We start from the raw sequence: 22964 nt of genomic DNA on the forward strand, positions 1-22964 counted from the left end.
TGTGTATATATATGTATATAATACCAAACTCTTATCTGAAGCATTTGATACAATAATTTTTTTGCCATTCACATTCTCCCTTCTTATACTTATGTGGGAATCACAGTACAAGTTCCCTGGTAGGATTCATCCTTCTGCCTCTTCTACAATGCTTATATTGATTTGTCCTATTTTATTTTTATCTTTTTAGTTTGTTTCAGAAAATGAGAGATAGGTTGTATAGAAATCACAAAATAACTTTAAGTTTAGCCGTTTGACACAACACATGGTTGTGTATGTACTTTGAAGTAGTCGTATGATTCTAGTGTTGGTAGGGACTTCAAAGATTGTAGGAGAATAGATTTCAAGCTGGAAGGAACCTTAGATGCCACTGAATTCAGTTCTTTCATTTTACAGATGTAAAAACTGAGGCACAGCCTCCTGACTCATATACTTTATCTGTACCTAAAACACAACACCTTCTTATATCTCCCTGAAGATCTCTAATCACAGGCAGCTCCCTACCTACTGAGCCAACCTGTCCAATTTTCAGATTGCTCTGATTGTTGAGGAGTTTTTCGTTGTATTGAGCCCTGAACTGCTTTCCTGTAATTTCAGCTCATTGATTCTACTTGGATTTCTGGGAAGAATGTGTCCAATTCTTCTTTCATATGAAAACCCTTTAGGAATCTGAAAACCTTGATCTTAATTTTATTACCCCTTTTTCTCCAAGCTCTGCATTTGCAGTTTCTTAAAGCAACCCTTGTACTGCAAGGGATTGAGTGCAGTGACCATTTTGTTGGTAGCTTCAGAATACTAGACAATTGTGTCTTTCATTCTAGCATGTTTCTCAGAGGCATGGCAATGCCTAGTGCCTAGTAGGCACTTAATACATTTTATGATTAATTATCACAGCCTAGAATAAAGTACAGTAGGTGCCCCATGACATAGCACTGTGGCCTGATAAGGAGAGTTCTCAAAATTAACTGAATTAAGTTTAAAAATATGAACAATCTAGAGTTGAAGTAGACTACAGGAAATATTTTCTTTGTGGTTGAATTTATTCGGAACTTTTGTTTTGTTGGGTATAGGAGTGGGGACTGTGTAAACCCCATGAACTATGGTGGTTTCTGAAATAGTGTAGCATAGTGGAGTGCCAGACTTGGCAGCTGAGCCTCATTTTCTACAGCTGTAAAATGGGGATGATAATAATAGCACCAATATCATAAGATTGTTATGAGTATCAAATGAGATCATGTGTTTAATGTGTCCCACAAATCTTAAAACACTCTATAAATGTAAGCTGCTATTATTATTCATTGGTTTGGGACCAGACAGGGATGAGGTAGAACCAGCTTGAACAGGCCCAATTTGCAGTGTGAGCATTTATACTTTGGAAATCACAAAAGTGACAAGGGCTTGAGTAATTGGTTGATTGTCTAGACTTAAGAAAGTGATGGAGAAAATTAGTTAATCATATAGATTAAGTTTAAAAGTATGTCCTGCACATTTTTTGTTTTGTTTAGTGGAGATTCTGTTGTTAAATATTTACCAGCACATTCCAGGGTGATTTCATTAGAGATAGGGTGCTCCCAGTGAGGAAATTCCCTCCTTCAATACAAATTGGCACCTGCTCTGCAACTTATAGTCATAGAGGGTTGCCTGGGGTACTAAGAGGTTGAGTGATTTGCCCAAGTTCACACCCCTGGTATGAGGAAGGGGCAGAACTTGAACCCTGGTCTTCCTAATTATGAGATAATTATCTCCTATATCTACTATAATAATAATGTTATGATGATAATAATTATTATACTATTTTCATAATTAAAAGCAATATAAGAAAATAAAATCATTGTAATGAGTTAATTGTGTAGATGAACATAATTAAAAAAGTCATGGCTGTCAAGACGGAATAGGGAAGCAATTTCCTAAGAAGTGCCAAATTCAGAAAAAGCTGGAAACCCTTTTTTATTTTAAATGAGCAGTTTTAGGGTCTTACTATCTATCTTCCTTCCTTTTCCTCCTTCCTTCTTTCCTTCTTTCCTTCCTTCCTTCCTTCCTTCCTTCCTTCCTTCCTTCCTTCCTTCCTTCCTTCCTTCCTTCCTTCCTCTCTCCCTGCCTCTCTCCCTCCCTTACTCTTTTTTTTCTTTATTTGTTTCTTCCTTCCCTCCATTTTTCCTCTCTCCCTCTGTCCCTTCCTTCTTTCCTTCATATTCAATTTTTAGTTCATTTATGAGAGTCAGTGGGCTCCCTCTTGTGGCCTGAAAAGAAACCAACTCTGTTTCTGTTAGAAGACAATTTTTTAGAAAGTAATGAAAGGAAAAAGCAGCATACTCTGAAGAAGCAGTATTCATTATGTTATGTAAAATTCTTTCAAACTAATGCCTTGAATTCCATTTATCTTAATAACTGACATGGCTGATTCTGATCTTCATTATGACATGTGTGCTTGACATACCACATAGCAATATCAGCTCGAAAGCCAAGAAGGCCTGTAAAATTGGGCAAAGAGAACACATCCTTTCTTTTGGTAATGTGAGGATAAATATTTGAGAAATTTTTTTTATAAAAGCACAGATAATGTTTTACCAATGATACTTATAAATTGATGTTGCATGAGATATCCGTTCTTCCTGTATAGACCAAAATCTCCTTGGGAATTAATCATTTTGGGATTTGTCATTCTCCCACAGTTACCTGTTTCTGGAAATTTGATTGACCTTTATGGCAACCAAGGCATGCCACCTCCAGGGCTGGCAATCAGCAACTCCTGTCCAGCCAACCTTCCCAACATCAAAAGGGAACTCACAGGTAAATAGTCATTTCACTATATTTCTTGATGTCATGTGTTTATTCTTCAAAAGTCATCAGTTTTTGGCTCATTTCCTTTCTGTTCTCTAAGCATCCATTTGGAAAATTGACTTGTATTGAAATTCTCCATCTTTCAAATATGGCCACTGTTTCTGGTCCAGTTAAGTCAATGTGCTTTCTGTCTGTTGCCATCACGCTCTAGATACTGCTTTGTTCCTAATATTTTCTTCTGCTCTGCCACTGGTGGCTATTCCTTTCCAGATCTGACTCAAAACACTTTCTCTTATAAATCTTCCCTGATTAAGCCCATCACATTCTGATCATTCTTTCAATACACATGCCTTCACCAACAGAAGAAATTTCAGAGATGTCATTTTGTTCTCTAGTTGTTTCGTGTGTGTGTCTTTCATTCGCCTGAGTAAATTCTAAGTTCCTTGAGGGTGGAAACTATGATTTATCTTATATTCCCCCAAATGTGCCCAGTCCAATGCTTTGGATTCTCTAGTGGTGCTCAATAAATTCTGCTCTGGAGAACAGAGTCTGTTCTACAGAAATTCTACATTTCACATACAACACAGTGTTTCAGTTTTAAGAAGAATAATGGGAACAAATTTCTTTTTTACCTCTTCGGAGATCTTACATTTTCTTGTTATGCCATGTGCAAGATATTTATTACAAGAGGAAACCTAAATTGTGATGCTGAGAGATAGCTGTGGGAGATGTTGAGACAGTTGTTTACTGGTGTCATGATTTCGCTTAATGCTGTAGGGTAGGAATTAATCCTTCAAACCATGAACAATGGGACTGAGAAGAATGGAAAGACCTCTTTCAAGAGGGGAGATTTGATTTGAGCCTTGAAGAAAGTCAGGGAAGCCAGGAGGTAGAGATGAGGAAGGGATAGACAGTCAGGCATGGAGAATGGCTAATGCAAAGGCATAAAGTCAGGAAATGGAGTGTCCTGTTCAAGAAATTAACGAGAAAGTCAATGTCACTTTATCATAGCTGTGGAGGGGAGAAAAGTGTAAGAAGCCAGGAAATATAGGAGGAGGTTAAGTTGCGAAGGGTGTGAAAAGCCAAAAAGGATTTTAATATTTGATCCTGGGAGGTGATGTGGAGCTATTTGAGTTTTTTGAGTGACGGGCATAGCATGGTCAGACCTTCTCTTTAGGAAGATCGTTTTATTACCTAAATAGAGAGAGGAGAGACTGGAACCAGAGAGACCAACCAGCAGCTGTAGCAGTGTGGTGTCTATCAGTGTATGTCAGTGGTGAGAAGGGATATGTAAGAGAGATATTGTGAAGGTAGAAATGACACACGAGTGTGTGTGTGTGTGTGTGTGTGTGTGTGTGTGTGTTACTGAGGAGAGTAGTATATTATCAGTCCTTTGGATTAAAAATCTCTGGAAGTCCAAAAACCATCTCAGGCTTGTATCTCAGAATTACCTTGTGAGTAATGTTGGAAAAATGGAAGAATTGATTCTACTGAATATATGGATTTTTGGAGGCAGATTGCAAATTCCACTTCCTAAAAAGTGGGATGCTGTAAAGTGGACGTGGTTTGGATACTTGTCATCTGAGCAGCCTTTAGACCAAATTCTATAAAAACAAAGCAAAAAAAGGATGAAGCTAATGAGTTCAGCATTTATATGATGTTAAAAACAAAAACAACAAAAAAATACCCTAAGTGGATGGGCCTTTGATTAGAACTTGGGAGAAAGCAATTCTATTATGAGGTAAAAAATGGAATGATTATAATACTATATAGTATATATTCTATGTCATATGGGTATGTCACATATATAGTGGTATCTATATGTGATAATGTATAGATATAGCTATATTGTGTAATGTAGAGTGTGCTATATAGAATACTATATAGATAAAACTATATAGTTGTAGTATGTATTAAAATTGACAAAGATTTGCCTCACAATTATCTCACATGGGAGGTAATATTATCTCCATTTGACTAATAAGGAAACTGAGGCTTAAAATTACGTGGCTAGAAAGTGATAAACGGCAGCTAGGTGGCACAGTGGAGATAGAGGACCAGGTGTGGAGTCAGAAAGACTCCTCTCCGAGAGTTCAGACCTGGTCTCAGATACTTACTAGCTGTGTGACCTTGAGCAAGTCACTTAACCTTGCTTGCCTCAATTTCCTTATCTGTCAAATAAGTTGGAGAAGGAAATGGCAAACCACTCGAGTATCTCTGCCAAGAAAACCCCAAATGAGGTCGTGAAGATTTGAAACGACTGAACAATGACAGGGAGTAGTAGGATCAGAACGATAATCTAGTACTGTTATTTCCACTATGCCATATTGCCTCAGTTTTCCCATATATAAAATGAGAATAATAATACCTCCCTCAAATACCTTCATCCTCATTGTGAAGAAAGCACTTTGTAAAATGAGATCAATGTTGGAGGAAGTCACTTTGCCCTTGAAATGCGAACAATTATCCCAAAGTACATAGTAAGATTCATTTTTATAAATTAGTCATAAAGATGTGGCATGTCTAGTGAAGGCTCCCAGTAATTTAGTTGTTATGTGAGTGTGATAGTTTTTATACCAATCGGTTGATTGTTATCTCAAGCATTTATTTAACTTTTGACATGAGTCAGGTACGGGGTCAAGAGCTAGAGTTACAAATATAATCAAGCAAGATAGCAGCCTCTCTCCTGAAGGGGCTTATATACTAAAGGATGGCAATATTGCGCATAGACGGAAGAGGAAAAGGTTGGAGATAAAGGAAATGAGAAGCAGTCTGATGTAATGATAGCCTGGAAGTGGGGCAGGGGGCAGAGTTGAGGGAAGGCCTGGTTCTGGACAAGATAAGGTGAAAGCTCACTTATCAAAGCCTGGTTTCCCCAGGGTAGTGGTGAGCAGATGAGGATGTAGGTGTCATGGCCAAGCATGGCATGAGGGCCTGAGCAAGATGTCAAAGCCCAATATCCTAGGGGTAGAATTAATGGGGTTTAGAGAAGTATTATAATGACTGAAAATTCCAATTGACCCTTGGTCAGTCTGCTAATGCATTGGTAACATACCTTGATCTTTAATATTTTTCAGAGAACTATTATGAAAATTGTTATAGATTGTGAAGTTGCATTTTTACTTCAATGCCTTGTTGTGGTGTTTTGGTGACCTTGGGTTCTTCAGACCCTATGGTTGAATCATGATTTTAGCCACACCCTCCAAAGGTTGGAACACTTTAAATGTGGGCCCAGTGATGAACTTCATTTATGTCTGTTTTCCAAAGACCAGCCTAAGATCAGAGAGGCTCGGCACCAGGACATTGGTCGCCAGATGTTGGATTTTTTTTCTCCCATATCAACTTACAGAGTTGTTCTGTTATTAATAATAGCTTACATTTATATAGGCCTTTAGGTGTTACAAAGTTCTACATTATGCACCAGATTAGCGAGGACCTATGCCATTGAAATCAGATTCTTCAGGTATTGAAGTAAATTAGCTTTAGCAGTGGCTTTTTTCATCTTCCTATCTTATCTTAGTTTTAATTGAATCTGCTTCAACTCAACAAGTATTCATTCAACTTTTGGGAATAATTTGTTCACATTGAACAAATGTATTCAATTCAATTTCAGCAAAGGTTTATTTAGCACTTAGAATGTGCCAGAGACTGTGCTAGACACTAGATACAAAGATAATAAAAACAGTCCTTGCCCTCAAGGAGCTTATGTTCTACTCATGGAAACAACTTAAGAACATACAAAATATATACAAAGTCATTACAAATTAATCTCATTGGTGAGAGGAATGTGGAAATACTATTTCTTTTTTTTTTCCTTCATACTAAGTGAGATTCACATCCACTTATTTAGAAGATTAGATGTTTTGCAAGTTGTATTTTGTTCCTTGAGCATTTCTAATATCTCATTACTTCATTCACGTGCACAGCGTGTATTTTTCCTACAGAATCAGAAGCAAGGGCATTGGCCAAAGAGAGACAAAAAAAGGACAATCACAACTTAAGTAAGTTGGTTTCATTCATTTTTAAGTCAATTGCATGATTGAAATAATGCCCATCCCTTGGTTACAAAATGTTACTTGAGTTTTTGGAAGAAAATGAATGTCTTTCATAGTACTAAAATGACTAACAAGAAAAATCCCCATGAAGGAAGTTTGATGTTTAGAAAAAATGAAGAAAAAACTTATTTTCCTCTTCTATCTTCAAATGAGTCTTTGTTAGACCAACCTCCTTTCCTAGTTAGTTTCTTATTTGTAGTTTTTTTGTGGGAAGGGAAGATTGATTCCCCAACTACTTAATTAAAATGTTGTTTATGTTACCAAAAGAGATATTAGAATCTCTGTTTCTGGATAGCAGGCCACTTGGCCAAAAGGACAGGTTAGAGGTGGGGATATTTTCATTTTCTACTTAGAGCAGTGATTTTAAAATGAGACAATAGTAAGGATGCGGATTGATTTTAACGCTCTATTTGTTATATAGCCTTAGATCATATCTTCCAATGATTACTCTTTCAGTAGCTTTATTTTTCCTTTCATAAATGAGGGAAGCATTGTGGGGCAGACTGAAGCCTGGGGTCTAGTCTCAGTTCTACCATACATATAACACATGATTTGGGGCCTCAGTTTCCCCATCTGTAAAATAAAGGACTTGGGGACCTCTGAAACCTTTTAAAAGCCTCTTCAGTTGTTTTTTTCTTTCCTCCTCTTTTTAAAGTATACAGATAGCTAGATAATTAGGCAATAGATCTCATCATAGAAGGCTTCTTTTAAATGAAATGGGGAAGACTGTATTGAAACTTGCCCAAAACAGTATCGCCTTTGAAGTCTGAAATCAATTCTTTACGAGATTAATTTTCATTGTTGACAGGAAACAGTAAATGTGATCAGGTTAAAATAATATATATCAGGCTCCCAAAATCTTGTCTCACAATTAGAAATTAATATTAAAAAGTAAAAATGTCAAGAGTCTTTGAAGAGTGTTGTATAGCAGAATTGAGAGCTAAAACTTACATAACATGGGTAACGTATAAGAAATAATGAAACCTTCTTTATGGACCCAGTAATCTCCATAGCGTCATAGACTAGAGCTGGAGGGAATATCAGACACCATCTTATCTGGGAATTTATTTGATTAATCTATTTCTTTTTTAAATATTAATTAATTTATTTTTAGTTTTCAACATTCACTTCCATAAGATTTTGAGTTTCAAATTTTATACCCTTTGCTCCCCTCCACCCACCCCAAGATGGCATGCAATCTGACATAAGCTCTATGTATACATATTAATCTATTTCTGTAGTTGCATGTTAGGAAAAAAGGGGGCAGATTGCAGGGGGGGGAGAAAGTAGGTCTAGGGAAGAGATCTTCAAAAAAAAAACCTTCCAGGTATAATGGGTTATATATTTTACAACTACCACCCCATACAGTGGGCCTAGGTGCTTTCAGAGTGATGTCTGCAAGGTACTCTAAGATCCTCACTTATTAAGGAGAGATTTAGTACTATTTATTAGACATTATTTCCCAAGGCAGGAAAGGTGACTCATATGATTTAGAAATATTTTTCTCTCAACATTTGAACAAAAAAGGGTTTCTGATTAACTTTTATTTATTTTTTTAAAAAATAGTTAATTAAAATATTCTATTTCTTGGGTCTTCTGCTTAAACAATTTTTTTAAAATTATATTTTATTTTTAATTCATGGAACAAAACAAGCATTTCCATAACAGTATAATTTTAAAAAATGATTGTTCATGAAACTGCAAATCTATTATGTATAGCTCATTATTCATTTTAGGTATATAATAAAGGTATTGTATAAATTGCCATTTTCCCCTTGCTAATCAAGTTTTAAATGGTACTAAATAGATTCTAATTGTGGCCATCTAAATAAAACATTTCTGATGTTTATTTTGTCCCATTTCTGCAAATAAAAAAGGAACTTTCTTTGCTCTGCCCTATGATTATATTGGAGCAGGGAACTCTCAGTAAGGAACCTCCCTTCATCAATGCAGAATGGCATCTCTTGTATGGCTTAGAATCTTAGAGAGTTGATTGGGGACATTTAGAGGCTAAATTATTTGCTCAGGGTCACACAAATAAATTGTTAATAAATGTGAGTAGTTTATCTCATATATAAATTATACATATATGGTTATATAAACTATTTATACTATATATAGTATATACATATATATTATATTGAAAAAACTTCACTTGCTTTTGAATATTTTTACAATTCAAAGGGGCCTCAATCCATATACACATATACACATGTGTTTTTATACATGCATGTGTGCATATATAGATATGTATGTGTGTATGTGCATATATAGATATGTATATATGTATATGTGTATATAGGTGTGTGTATATATATGTGTGTGTGTGTGTGTATATATATATATATATATATATACACACACACACACATATATATGATAGGCAGTGAGGAATATGGTAGTAGAAGGACTGAATACTATATATACATAACACATGCACATTTAGATATATGTGTATATATACACGTGTGTGCTTGTATGCATACATACATATACTTATACGTATATGTATACATATACATATACATATACGTATACATATACATATACATATACATATACATATACATATACATATACACTTACACACACCAGTATGGAGGAGAATGGTATAGTAGACAGACAGACTGAATACTTCTTTTGATGTATATAAATATCTTTAGATTCACATAGGTCATTAGGGTTAGGAAAGACCATAGAATATATCCAGTCTCCCCCCCTCATTTTTCAGATGCACACACTCAGACTTAGCCAAGTGGTGTGATTTACTTGCCCATGCTCATATAATGAGAGGGCCGGGTCTCAGATCTCAGTCCTCATGACTGCTAGTCCAGTTGTCTTTTCACTATAACAGAATATCTTAATGAGATGTTGTGAGTATGTTGTTTTATTCCTAATAAACATTTCTCATTTCTTTCCCCTTGAAGTTGAGCGAAGGAGGAGATTTAACATCAATGACCGCATTAAAGAGCTAGGCACTTTGATACCAAAGTCAAATGACCCGTGAGTATAGTCTTATGTTGTTATGTATCATTTATTTTCTTTCATTTCGTTTATTAATTCTGTCTCCAAATACTTATAAGTATTCTTGAAATAGAGATCACCTCCTTAGCATTAAAGGGTCTTCTATAATTTTGACTTGTCATAGAATTTAAGGGTTGGGGAAGATGCCCGTGGGACCATCTGTTTTGTTTGTTCCATTAATTTTATCCTATTTTTGCATCTCCATGTTCTCAGAGCTGTTGTAGCTCTAATATGCTTTCTCTTTTACCATTTATTGATTTGATCATGGAAGAAAGATGGCCAAAGATCTAGCCACCAGAAAGCTAAGAACATCTGGTGTGCAGGCTCAAAGATTCTTGGCGTTTTGTTTGTTTATGCCTTTGGTTTTTTTGTTTGTTTTTGTTTTGTTTTGTTTTAGGCAATTGGGGTTAAGTGACTTGCCCAGGGTCACACAGTTAGTAAGTGTCAAGTGTTTGGTCTGAGGTCGGATTTGAACTCAGGTCCTTCTGAATTCAGGGCTGGCGCTCTATCCACTGTGCTACCTAGCTGCCCCTTATGCCTTTATTTTAAGTATTATTTATTGCTTCAGGGACCCTGGAAATTTTTAACCAGCACTTTGGCATGATTTGGGCCTCCACGCCCCTTAATGTAGATAATGCCCATATTCACTAATGAGCCTATATGTAGTGATCAGCATTCATCAGTAATGATTAGAAAAAGAGGTCACTACAGTCCACTACACTCATTCCAAGGAGTTCTCAGAAGCATGAGTAGAGTTGATTTTATGCAAACCTGTAGCCACATGTACCTCTCTGATATTTGTTAATTGTGGACGATACTTTTAGAAAATCGTAGCTCTTGTTCTGTTGTTCAGTGCTGGTTGGGTAATTAGGCTCTTTAACTTTCGTGTTCTTTCACCAGCAAACTCCATCTACAGGACTCCCCTTTCTTTTATTCCTCCTCTTGTAAGGATCTGTCATAACAGCACACTGAACAAGAAGAAGACTTGTTTAGTTCATCTGAAATTGGCACATTTGACATAAGATGGTTTGAAGAAGTGTGTGTCTCAATAGCATCTGTGTAATGCAGTGTCGAATTAGTCTTTGAACATGGCCTTTTCAGTCCCCCAAATAAGGGAAAAATGAAATCAAGACATGCCTATGCAAGGCTTGTGAAATTTGATATAGTGTGATTGACAGTGGATTGTGACAAAATGAAATAACAAAATGATTTCCCATTCATTGTAAGCTACATAATGAATGTCCGAGTGAATTTTACATTTTCAACAGTTTTCTTCCTGGTTTTCAAGTAAAGTCATTTTAAAACTTGAAACACCCAAATTCTCCATTCAGCAATACCATTTTATAATACTTAGGGGCTGTGACCTTCATTTGCTACAGTCAGCCTTGCATGAGAGTTGAAATTGAATTCCCGGTTTCCTATTCTCTATCCACTTTCACTTTTTTTTAAAGCAGATTTTTATTTTAACTGCAGCCCAGGAACCTCTTTATTAAAAGATGGGGCTGTAGCAAAAGATAGTATTTGTATCCCTTCTTTTTCTTTGTTTGAAATGGAATGTTTATGTATTTCATTAAGTGAACCAACCACTGCCATTCTCTTTGTTCCCCATGTTGAAATAAAATATATTGCACTCTGCGGAAGGCCCGAACACACATACATGGATTGATTGAGTGTCGTGCCAAAGCAAAAACTAAAAAGCAGGGTTGAAATAGTTCTGACCAACCTTGAAATGCTACTTCTGTCTTCCTAGCCTGGACCTGAGCACTGCCATGACTTACTTGAGGCTTAAGCTCTTATATTTATGTTTCTCTCCTGCTGTTAGGATTTTGTTCTTCAAAGAAGTTATTTCAGTCAATCAATAAGCATTTATAAAGGGCAGCAAAGGCTTCATGCAGAAAGTGACCCTTGAGCTTGATTTTGAAGGAAACCTGGGATTCTAAAAATGTAGAAGTGAGAAAGGAAAAGCATCCCTGGGATGAAAACTGCCAATGCAAAGATGAGAGATGCAGTGTCTCATGTGAGGAGCAATAAGGCGGGGGCAGTATGGCAGGACTATAAAGTACACGTCAAGGAGTAATGTGTAAGAAAACTGGAAAGGTAGGAATGAGAAAGGATGTGAAAGTCTTTAATGCCAGACGGAAGAATTTTATATTTGATCCCCGAGGGAACAGAGAACCACTGGAGTTTATAGAATAGGATAGTGATCTGTGCCTTTGGTCACTGAATGAGGGATGGATCAGAGTAGGTAAAGACTTGGGGCAGAGAGACCAAATAAGAGGGCATTGACATAGTAGAGGTGAGAGGTGATGATGGCCTGAACCAGGGCAGAATCCGTATGAGTGGAGAGGAGAGAGATACAAGAGATGAAGTGGAGGTGAAAGTGACAATACTTGGCTGTGAGATGAATGAGAGTGAGGAGTTGAAGAAGATACTGAGGTCATGAACCCTGGTGCCTGGGAGGATGAGGGTATGCCAGAGAGAGATAATGAAGTTTGAAAGAGGGGAGGATTTTGAGGGAAAGACAATGAGTTCTGTATTTCATGTGTTAGATTTGAGATGCCTATGGGACATCCATTTGAAAATGGTCACCAGGCAATTGGTTATGAAAGAATGGAGCTCAAGATAGCAGACACTGTTTGATGTAGTCATCTTTATAGAGATGGCCGTTGAGCCTGTGAAAACTGGTGACGTCACCCAGGGAGGGAGTATATAGAGAAAAAAGAAGTCCAAGACTATTCTTGGGTACTCACACAATGAAGGAGCATAACATGGACATAACAGAACCTTGTTCTGTAAAGTTTGGACCTCACTTGAGGACGTAGAGGGCCACATGTGGCCTCAAGGCTGCAGGTTCCCCCACCTCTGCCTCAGATAAACCTCTTAGCCTCTCAGTGCTCTAGACCATTGGTATCAACCTGAAATAGAAATAAAGGCCACTAATCTATACATAAGGATACCTGCAGGTGGCATATTGAGTTAGTTTTAAAATGTAATATTTTCTTTATGGTTTATTGTATTTTTATTTATTTTATCAAATATTTCCCAATTATAGTTTAGTCTGTTTTGGGCTTCCCTCAAGAATATTGCTAGATAGCTCTTTGACGCCACCAAGACTCTAAGTTATAGTTGTTTTTGTTGTTGCCCAGTCATTTTTCAGTCATATCTGACTCTCTGTGACCTTTTTTGGGATTTTCTTGGCAAATATTTGCCATTTCCTTCTCCAGCTCATTTTCAGAGATGAGAAAATTGAGGCATATGGAATGAAGTGACTTGCCCAGGGCCACACAGCTAGTATCTGAGGTTGGATTTGAATTCATGAAGAAGAATCTTCCTGACTCCAGGCCTGGTGATCTATCCATTATGGAGCCACCTCACTGCTCCTCTAAGTATTAGAGAAGATGCCAGCTTGCATGGGTAGAGGGAGTTTTCTTCTCAAACAATTCCCTGCAACAATGAATTTACAAGTCCAGTCTCTAATTCTACCATGATAATTGTCATTGAAAGGCGACCTGTTGAAGTCAATCCAGAAGACCTGGATTCGAGTCATGCCTGTGACTCATAGCTGTATGCCCCGTGAGCTCATTGCTTAACCTCTCCATGCCCCCTTTACACCATTCTAAAGCTGTAATTTTCAGATGATTTGCCAACTTGCACTGGTAGAGAGAGTTTCCATATTTGGAGTTCTGTATATTGATGAAATCATCTGTCTGACATCTCCCACCCCTCCCTAAATGAAAATTACAATACTTATGTTTGCATATTACCCTGTTCTTTTTGAAATACTTTCAAATACAATATCTCCTTTGAGCTTCCTGACAGCCCTGCAAGAGAAGTGAGGCTGGTGAGGCCCAAGTAAGCTTGTCAAGGTCACACGGCTCCTTAGTGATAGAGATACCGATGGTATGTTAGGGTTGATGTCAGAAAGACCTGGTTTCACTTATTAGCCCTTTGACCCCTTCTTAAGTCACTTAAACTTTCTTAGCCTCACTTTCCTTATTAGTAAAACGGGGCTAAAAATAGCATAGCATTATTGAGAGTATCAAATAAGATAATGAATGTAAAGTATATTGCAAACCTTAGGTACTATATAAATGTCAGCTATAATAGCTATTTTTATAGATGATATTTTATTCATTATTGATGTTAATAACATTGCTAATACTCCTACTAATCCACTGAGGCAGATTTAGGAAATTAATCGACAAGGATCTGTTAAGGACCTACTATGTGCTAGGCACCAGGGGTACAAAGACAAAAAGAAAACAGCTCGTGCCCTCAAGGCTCTTATGTATTCTATAGGTAAGAGATAAGGACAAATTTCTTAAGAATTAGAAGAATTCCAAAGGGCTACCTCAGAGCATTCATGGGGTCATGCAACTGGAGGTCTTCAACCAAAAGGAAGAGAGCAGACATTTATAAAACACCTGCTGTATGCTGGGGACTTTGCCAGATGCTTTACAAATATTATCTCATTTGATCCTCATAGACAACCTGGGAGGTAGGGGCTATTATTATCTTCCTTTTAAAACATTTGAGGAAGCTGAGGCTTACATGAAGAAGTTAAATGACTTGCCCAGGGTCAGACAACTAATAAGTGTCTGAGGTCAGAATTGAACTCAGGTCTTCTTGATTCCAGACCCAGCCCTCTACCTAGCCCCAGCCCCCAAACTGGATTTAAGCCATTTGATCATGGTGCCAAAGGGATTCTTGTTCAGTTATGAGTTGGAGTAGATAATCTTTGAGGTCCCTTCTATCCCTGAGATTCTATGATCCTATTTTTTTTTATTCTACCACACTACTCTCTCTAATTTTTTTTGTATGTGAACACATCTGAAATTAATGTTCATTGAAAACATGATCCCTTTATCAAATCGCATTTTCTTGACTGCATAAGTTGGCCAGAAAGGAGGAAAAATGGTTAGTTTAAAATGATAAGTTCAGAGTGTGTCTTGAATTTTGATTGAAGTGTCAAAGGTCCATTTGTCTCCCTTGTCTGCTGCAGAGATATGCGCTGGAATAAAGGAACTATCTTGAAAGCGTCTGTGGACTACATTCGAAAATTGCAGCGAGAACAGCAGCGGGCAAAAGAACTTGAAAACAGACAGAAGAAACTGGAACACGCCAACAGGCATCTTCTGCTCAGGATCCAGGTGTGTGGACTTCCTCCGAGAGGGGGTACCCTCCGGGAAGGGATGTGTTTGAGAAAGAGCGGGGTCTGTGTTACTGTCTTTGGTTGGTTGGTGGACTAGCTTGCCTTTCGCTTCCAGAAACAGTCTGTAGGGTTTCAGGATCTTTATTGCTAAATTCCCTGGAGTACCAGCCTTCTCGGGGTCCGTGTCGTGAGGTGGCCTGTCTGGGAAAAGGCATTGGAGTGAGGGTTTGTTTGTTCAGGTCACTAAACCTGCTCAGATGGTAGATGACACCTCTCAAGAGGCATCAAGGTGTGGGTCAGAATGCTGGATTTGGAGCCGGAAGGCTGGGTGTGGATCACACACTAACCCTTACAAGCAGTGTGACCATGGGCTCTGTTCTCTCCTCTGTAACATGGGGATGGTTACTCCCCTCTAGAGCATCTCACTTCCAGGATTGTGATGAGGCACATAATGGATGCAAAACACTTTGAAACTTTAGAACCCTCTATCACTGCAGCTCTGATTGATGTTTTGTATATATAGTCACTTATATATGCTTATTGGCAACTTGTCTGTAACTTGAAGTCTTGGAGAGGTGCCAGGTATGTAAAGAAGTGAGTGACATGCCCACGGCCAGGAGGCAGACCCGGTCCAGGGTTGTGTGACTCCATGGGCAGCTCTCTGTCTGGGCAGTTTCCCTAGATTGCCGGAGTCACAGATCCAGACACTTCTCTCCTTTTTATATACAAAATACTTAGCATTTATATGTAATAATAATAATACTTACTTTTTCCTTAATTCAAATTCTCCAGCTGGAATAGCAAAGGTCCTATGTAATTTTAATCTTCATTTGTGCCTTAGTGGAACTTTGTTACCTGTGTATTCAATGAGCATTAGCATATCTCTCTCTCTCTCTCTCTCTCTCTCTCTCTCTCTCTCTCTCTCTCTCTCTCTCTCTCTCTCTCTCCATCTTTCTCTCTCCCCATCCTTCTCTCTCTCTCCCCTTCCCTCCATCTCTCTTGTTCTCTCCACTCTTTCTCTCCTCTCCCTCCCTCCCTTTATCTCCTCATCTCTCTCCCTCCATATCTTTTTTCTTTCCCTCCCCAGTTCTGTCTCCTATCTCCTTCTCTTTCTCTCCCTCTTTCTCTTCTCTCCCTCCCTTCTCCATCCCCTTATCTCTCCACTTTTCTCCCTCCACCTCTCTTTTTCTGTCTTCCCCTGTTCCTCCATCTTTCTCTCTCCTCCCCTTCTCCCTCTTTCCCTCTATCTCTCCACCTCTCTTTTTCTCTCTCTTCCTGATCTTTCTCTGCCTCTACCTCTCTCCCTCTCTCTTCCATCTCCCTTTTCCCTTCCTCCCTCTATCTCTTCATATATCTCTCTCCCTCCACCCCTCTCTCTTTTCCTTTCCTCTTCTCTCTCTCTCCCTCTCCCTCTCCTTTCTCTTCTTCTGTCCCTCCCCTTATCTCTCCATCTCTCTCCCTTCACCTCTCTTTTTCTCTCTTCCCCTGGTTCTCCATCTTTCTCCATCCCCTCTCCCTCTTTCCCTCTATCTCTCCACCTCTCTTTTTCTCTCTCTTCCCCATATCTCTCTCTCTCTCTCTCTCTCTCTCTCTCTCTCTCTCTCTCTCTCTCTCTCTCTCTCTCTCTCTCTCTCCCATCTCCCTTCTCCCTTCCTCCTCTATCTCTTCATATATCACTCTCCCTCCACCTCTCTCTGTCTTCCTTTCCCTCTCTTCTCTCTCTCTGTCTCTCTGTCTCTCACTCTCTCTCACACACACACACTCACACACAGCAGTGTACAATGAGCATTAGCATGTAGGTGCAGATTTAAGTGAATACTCATTTTCAAATTGGGCTTTGGGGTTTCTTTTCATTTGTGCTTTAACCGAGTGAGGCATGTCAAAATTTTTATAGGAGAAAGAGCCTGTAACCTTAACATCAGTGAAATGGCTATTTTCTTAAATGGCCTGGGACTGTAGAAATTACATCTGCAGAGACATGAATTTCACAGAGATTTTATAAAGGAATAGACATGGGTAACCACCTCATTTCATGCTTGCCATCTGATACTTGTATTCTAGGAAAAGAAATAGCCCAGAGAATCAAGGACTCTCACTTTTGCAATGTCAGGAGAAAGACAGGAATGCCTGATGTAGAATATGGTGTGTGTGGGGGGGTTTGGGCAAGAGTTGCACAAGATGGGCAGGCATGGGTAGGTTGCGTTCTGCATTGCTGATAAGAACTTAAAAAGAAAAAAAATATTACTAATATAATTCTTTGATTTAGGCCACAATCTGCTATAAACAGCATTAATTTATATCCAAGCTATTTCTGGGCCAGCAAGGTGGTGCAGTGGATACAGTACCAGGCCTGGAGTCAGGAAAACTCATCTCCCAGAGTTCATATCTGGCCTCAGATACTTACTGTGTGACCTTGGGCAAGTCACTTAGCCCTGTTTGCCTCATCTGTGAAACAAGCTGGAGAACCAGTCCAGTATGTATGCCAAGAAGGCCCCAGGAGGGTCACGAAGAGATGACAGAACTTCCTGTTTTGACTTACTCTTTATTAAGTTTCTGGTTATCACCCTTAATCCTAAGAATTTTCTAAAAGTCTGGAAAGGTTTTTTGAGAAAAATGGTATTTTTAAAAAATTTCTAGAGAAAGAAAAAGGAGACATTTATTATGCTTCTGTACGTAGTAAGCAGCAGAGCTAGAATTCAGGTCCTGCGGCTCTATGCCCTTCATTCTTTCCCCTGAGCCAGGCCACTTCACAGTAATAAAGCCTTTTAGCTAGTGTTTTAAAGAGAATAAGATATTTCACATACATTATCACGTTTGGGTTTTGTAACAGCCCTGGCAATTCAGTACTACTGATATCATTGTCCCAGTTTTACAGATAAGGAAACTGAGGTGCATAGCCATAAGTGATTTCTCCATAGGAGATTCAAAATAAATTGTTGAGGAACATACATTGGTTAGCATATTAATGGTATTGTGAAAGGCTAGTCTCCCTTTTAAAACACTTTTAACCTTTGATATAGCCCCTTGAGCTGCATTCAATGTGCAATTTATCACTATCACTGGATCTGGAGGGTGGGTCTATTGGTATAGGGAATTCCTGGTGGGGAAATTCCCCATCCCAAAGACTGGCACCTACTCTGCAATTAATATTCTTAGAGAATGGCCCCAGACACTTATGGTTTAAGTAACTAGTGCCCAGGGTCACACCACAAGTGCTTGTCAGAGATGGCACCTGCACCCCGCTCTTCCTCCTGTGGAACTCTTTCTCTACTCTTCTATGCTGTTTCTTCCTCTTATTATCACAGTTCTCTATTTCCTTAGCATCATGAAGGAGAGAAATCTTACTGCCTAGTAGATTATATTTTGATATCCAGAATCTAAAACCAGAAGGAATACAATTATGGAGACATTGAGTCTGCTTTCTATGGCTAGCCTAGGCTTCATCTCCCATAGGCTGGACTCTTGGCTCATGAAACATTTTTTTAAAAATGAGAGTACTTATATTTTCTATGGGCCTAAATAATTATTAGTATTATTGTTGTCATCATCATTATTATTTTTGTTATTATTTTAGGAACTTGAGATGCAGGCTCGAGCACATGGACTTTCCCTCATTCCATCTACGGGGCTTTGTTCCCCAGATCTGGTGAACCGCGTCATCAAACAAGAGCCGGTCCTTGAAAACTGCAGTCAGGATGTTCTTCAGCATCACCCAGACCTCACCTGCACCACCACCCTCGATCTTACAGATGGCACCATCACTTTCAGCAATAATTTGGGAAACGGGACAGAAACAACAACTGCCTTCAGCGTCCCTGCCAAAATGGGCTCCAAACTGGAAGACATCTTGATGGACGACACTCTCTCTCCCATCGGGGTGACGGATCCACTTCTCTCATCAGTATCTCCCGGAGCTTCCAAAGCAAGCAGCCGGAGGAGCAGCATGAGTATGGAAGATACTGATCACGCCTGTTAGCAAACGTGTGATCAGCCTTCTTATAAACTGCTTCATTTCCTGATCAGTAGATTCAATGATTTTACCTTTTGGGGTTTTCTTGATAATTTTCCTTTAATACAAAAAAAATTTTTCATGCTTCATCGATAGCCCAGTCTATATTTTATTTTTTAGAATTTTGTGAAAGACATATATTCTATTTTAAAATTACCAATGCCTCCAAAGTATTGTACAAGACACGTACAGTTTCTGTGAACTGGATTCACCGTGAACTTTAGAATTCTAAGCAATAGAATTTTGAATCAAAATCATGGTCAACTTTTATTCAGGTGAAACTTGGTTTGAGACTTCATGCCAACTCTTTACTTGGAAATGAAATGTACGAGTTTAATGGAAGAATGTAAAGCAACCAAAAAGCCCTTTGCCATTTTGTAAATGTATTGATTTATTAGTGCTGCCTTAAAAATACAATATCCTTCCAGCATTGTTTAGTCTTTATACCACAGACTATTTTAAGAGATACTATTACACTCTTAGAGAGCAACTAATTATATATATACATATATATATATATATTTTTTTTGCCAGTTGGTTAAGAAACATTACCGATGGCTGTTTTCAGGGCACAAGAGAAAGGGAGAGATCAAGAGTGCTCAACCAGAAAGCTTGTTTTAATCTCACTCTCAATTTCTCGATGCTTTTATGATCTTGTCTTCTCAAATGAGTGTGGTTCAGCTTTTCATAAGAAAAATATTTTATTGTGGAAAAAGAAATGTACCTTCCAAGTCAGATATCAAGGAGCACTTGAAAGTTGTTTTTTTTCTTTTTAAAAATTTTCATTTTTAGGCATAAAAACTAAACTGGGCACGTTTCTAATTGGCTGTAGGACTTTAATTTTTTTTAAAAAAATGTGTTGTACTGTTAATTTGATTTGTATGGATTCTTTATTCTCATCATTCTTTTCAATACATTTGTATTCATTTATAAGGACATGCATCTAAAATGACAAGTTTTCAACATTTTTAAAACTCACTGGTTTTCTGCATTCTTTATAAACACTTGAATGGAAGATTTTTTTTGCAGGGTCTTGTGTTTAAAAGAGAGATTTGAGAATATTTTGTATATTATAGTCTCACTTGGAAATGTTTTTAAATGCATTTAAGATGTAGTATAAATAGATTAGGTAAACAAGGCTTTATAGACAAAAATAAACTTACATATTTATTTTTAGTGATACAAAAAATAGAAATATTCTTGCAAACCAATAACTGTAGAGTTAATATGCCCATTACGGTCATAGAATTGGGGGGGAGGGTTTGTTCATCAAACTCACTGGCATTTTTTTTCAAGAGAGAAATTACTATATCGGCAAATTACTGTTACTTGATAATGTTGTTAACATTTTAACACACAACAATGTTGTAAAGGTAGTTTCAGTGCATTATCTACTCAAGTATAGTCCTATGCAATAACTGTAGCATTATCTGTATTATATCAAGCCTAGATGTTTGACAAAGATTTGCCATAGTGTTACGAGCCAGGCTGACGAATGGAATTTCTCAGTAGCGGCCTCCAATTTGATTATAAGAGGCAGAAAAGCTCATCTCATTCAGAATGAAGTGCCTTAAATATAGGAGTAGTCTTCTTTGGACTAGCACTGACTGAAGTGTGACATAGGAGAAAGTTTTGGGGTGTTTTTTAAGAGTTAAAAGGAGGGAGTAGCATGGTGCCTATGTAGACATTAAGAGCTTCCAATTTTCCTTCAGCCATTTAAAAATATTAAATACATTTTAGTGAGAGTGCCAAATTTTTTCATCAGGAAACCTTTTTTTTTCCAGGATGGTCTTAAAAAATAGTATTTAAGAGTCAAATGTGAATTGATAATGAATGTGGATTGAGGACGTCAGTTACACGAGTGAAAAAAAAATCAATTGCACATTTCCCATGCACGTTGGGCTAGGAAAATCCTTGGAAACATTGATGATGCTATCAATTTTTATAGCTTTATTATTTGAGGGGGTAGGGAAAAACTTTCCCATTCTTTCAACCCCCCCCATCATTGTACAGTTCTTTTACCTAGGTAGTTATGCAATTGCCGATTTGTGCTTGAACTGCTAATTGTACCATAGGTCTTCGTTGATACAATCATAGCATTGTCCCTCTTCTTTTCCTGTTTCTATGGGGAGGGAGGGGGGTAGAGACTGGCAAGGATGAAGGTCAAAGTCTGTACTCTCATTCGGCCTCCTTTTCCTTAGCCAGTTTGGAGAAATTCTAGCCAGCATATGGCTTGGGGTGGGCGGAAGGGGACTGCATGGAGGACACTGGCCTTTGTAATCTGACCAGCACTAAATAACCTGCTTGAAACACTTATTTATAGACTGTATGGCATTCTGTACCACAACCCTGCCTCGTGCAGCCTCTGGGCAATCAGTCAGTCAAGAAACATTTATTATGCACCTACCATGTGCCAGGTGCTAAGCACTGGAGCTAATTGCTGGCTCCTCTTGCCCTTGATTGCAACAGAGGATAAACCAGGTCATGGAAAAGAAAGAAAAAGAGAGAGAAGAGCCCAGAAGGATGCGCCAGTAGGCTAGGGGTGGTTTTATTTATTTCTTTTTTGCCACATGGAGAGCGTAATCATTGCAGTGACCAGTGGGTCAGAGAGTCAGGAGTTTGGGGGCAGTATGTTGTAGTCATGAGATAAAGATGCAGCCCATGGAAATGGCCGATTGTGGTCCTGGGGCCCTTGCTCTGAAATGTCCACAATACCAGACTTGTCCAGCCACCCCTTTATATTAGGGATGTGAAATACCCAGCATTCTAATGTTGCCAAAACCATGTACCCAACATGACAATGTATAGTAACAATGTAGTTCTTTCTGTTTCTTTTTTTTTAGACAATAAAGCAATAAACTTTGCAACCAATACCAATTGAGAGAAAGACAAAAAGAGACAGAGTCAAACTCACAGGAATGCACTTACTCATGATTTTGAAGAAAAATGCACTGGGGAGAAAGCTGATATAGATAATAGTATATTAAAAAAAAAGAAGAGAGAGAGAGAGAAACTTTTTCTTGAAAAAGTGACAAATGACTGTCTCTTGCAGATGCTTGGTACTGTAATGTGGATATATTTACCTGCTGTTGACCATAGCAATGCTTTGTGTGTGGTCCACAGCACTGTCAACTATGGGTCAATATTGATGTATCCAAATGATCTGTTCTTGAGAGACTGATTAAAGCATTTGGTTTTTCACATACTTAGTGGTGGCCAATGGTGTTAATGCCAGATTTCATTGTATGTGTTTTAGTTTCTATTTTCAAGTATTGCCTTGAAGTCTTGTATAGTTAGTGCTGGAAGGGACCTCAGAGGTCATCTGGTTCAATCTTCTTATATTTCAGATGAGGAAACTGAGGCCCAGGAAGAGAACATGCCCAAGGTCACACAAGTAGTAAATAATTATAACCAGGATTCCTTCGGGTCCATTGACTCAAAATCTGGTGCTCTTTTATCCAAAAAGCAATCCAATTCAATTCAATGAGCATTTATTAAATGCCTTCTGCACACTAAGTGCTGTGTTAGGTTCTGGGAATGCAAAGACAAAACTGAATGCCTCCTGACCTCAAGGACATTGTTTGCTACTGGGGAGAAATAGCATGTACACAGAAAAGTAAATAAAAAATTATTATGGAAGGAGAACAGTAGTAGCCGAGGAGATTAGGAAAAACCTACAAAGGATTAAACCTTTCTGTGTGTCATGACTCCCACTGGTAGACAATCTGGTGAAGTATAGAGACTCTTCTCAGAATCAGATTTTTAATTGCATAAAATAAAATACATAGGATCACCAGGGAAATCAATAATATTGAAATATAGTTATCAAATTATTTCAATAAGTGAATTAACCTGTAAGAATCTCTGGCCTAATCAAAGAGATTGTTTTGCACTGAGCCTTGAAGAAAGCTATGTATTCCTATTTTCCATTGATTCTAATGGG

At 38.2% G+C, this 22964-nt stretch overlaps 1 protein-coding gene across 10 annotated transcripts in view; it reads left to right on the forward strand.

Annotated features, from left to right (window-relative positions):
- Window positions 1-22226, forward strand: part of MITF (melanocyte inducing transcription factor) — a 273400-nt gene extending 251174 nt beyond the window's left edge. For 7 of the 10 annotated variants that reach the window (XM_021007554.2, XM_021007553.2, XM_078152144.1 and 4 more), the window contains 5 exons: window positions 2673-2790; window positions 6708-6782; window positions 9764-9839; window positions 14863-15010; window positions 18587-22226. In XM_021007554.2, coding sequence (XP_020863213.1) covers window positions 2673-2790; window positions 6708-6782; window positions 9764-9839; window positions 14863-15010; window positions 18587-18988 — 819 coding nt within the window. In that variant the 3' untranslated portion in view covers window positions 18989-22226. The remainder of the gene's footprint in view (window positions 1-2672; window positions 2791-6707; window positions 6783-9763; window positions 9840-14862; window positions 15011-18586) is intronic. The other 3 variants (XM_021007556.2, XM_078152143.1, XM_021007552.2) reach the window with 1 other exon arrangement.
- The last annotated feature ends 738 nt before the right edge of the window (window positions 22227-22964 follow it).

This window comes from Phascolarctos cinereus, unplaced genomic scaffold, assembly GCF_003287225.1.
Source record: "Phascolarctos cinereus isolate Bilbo 61053 unplaced genomic scaffold, phaCin_HiC Scaffold_4;HRSCAF=312, whole genome shotgun sequence".
In the NCBI taxonomy this organism is placed as follows: Eukaryota; Metazoa; Chordata; class Mammalia; order Diprotodontia; family Phascolarctidae; genus Phascolarctos; species Phascolarctos cinereus.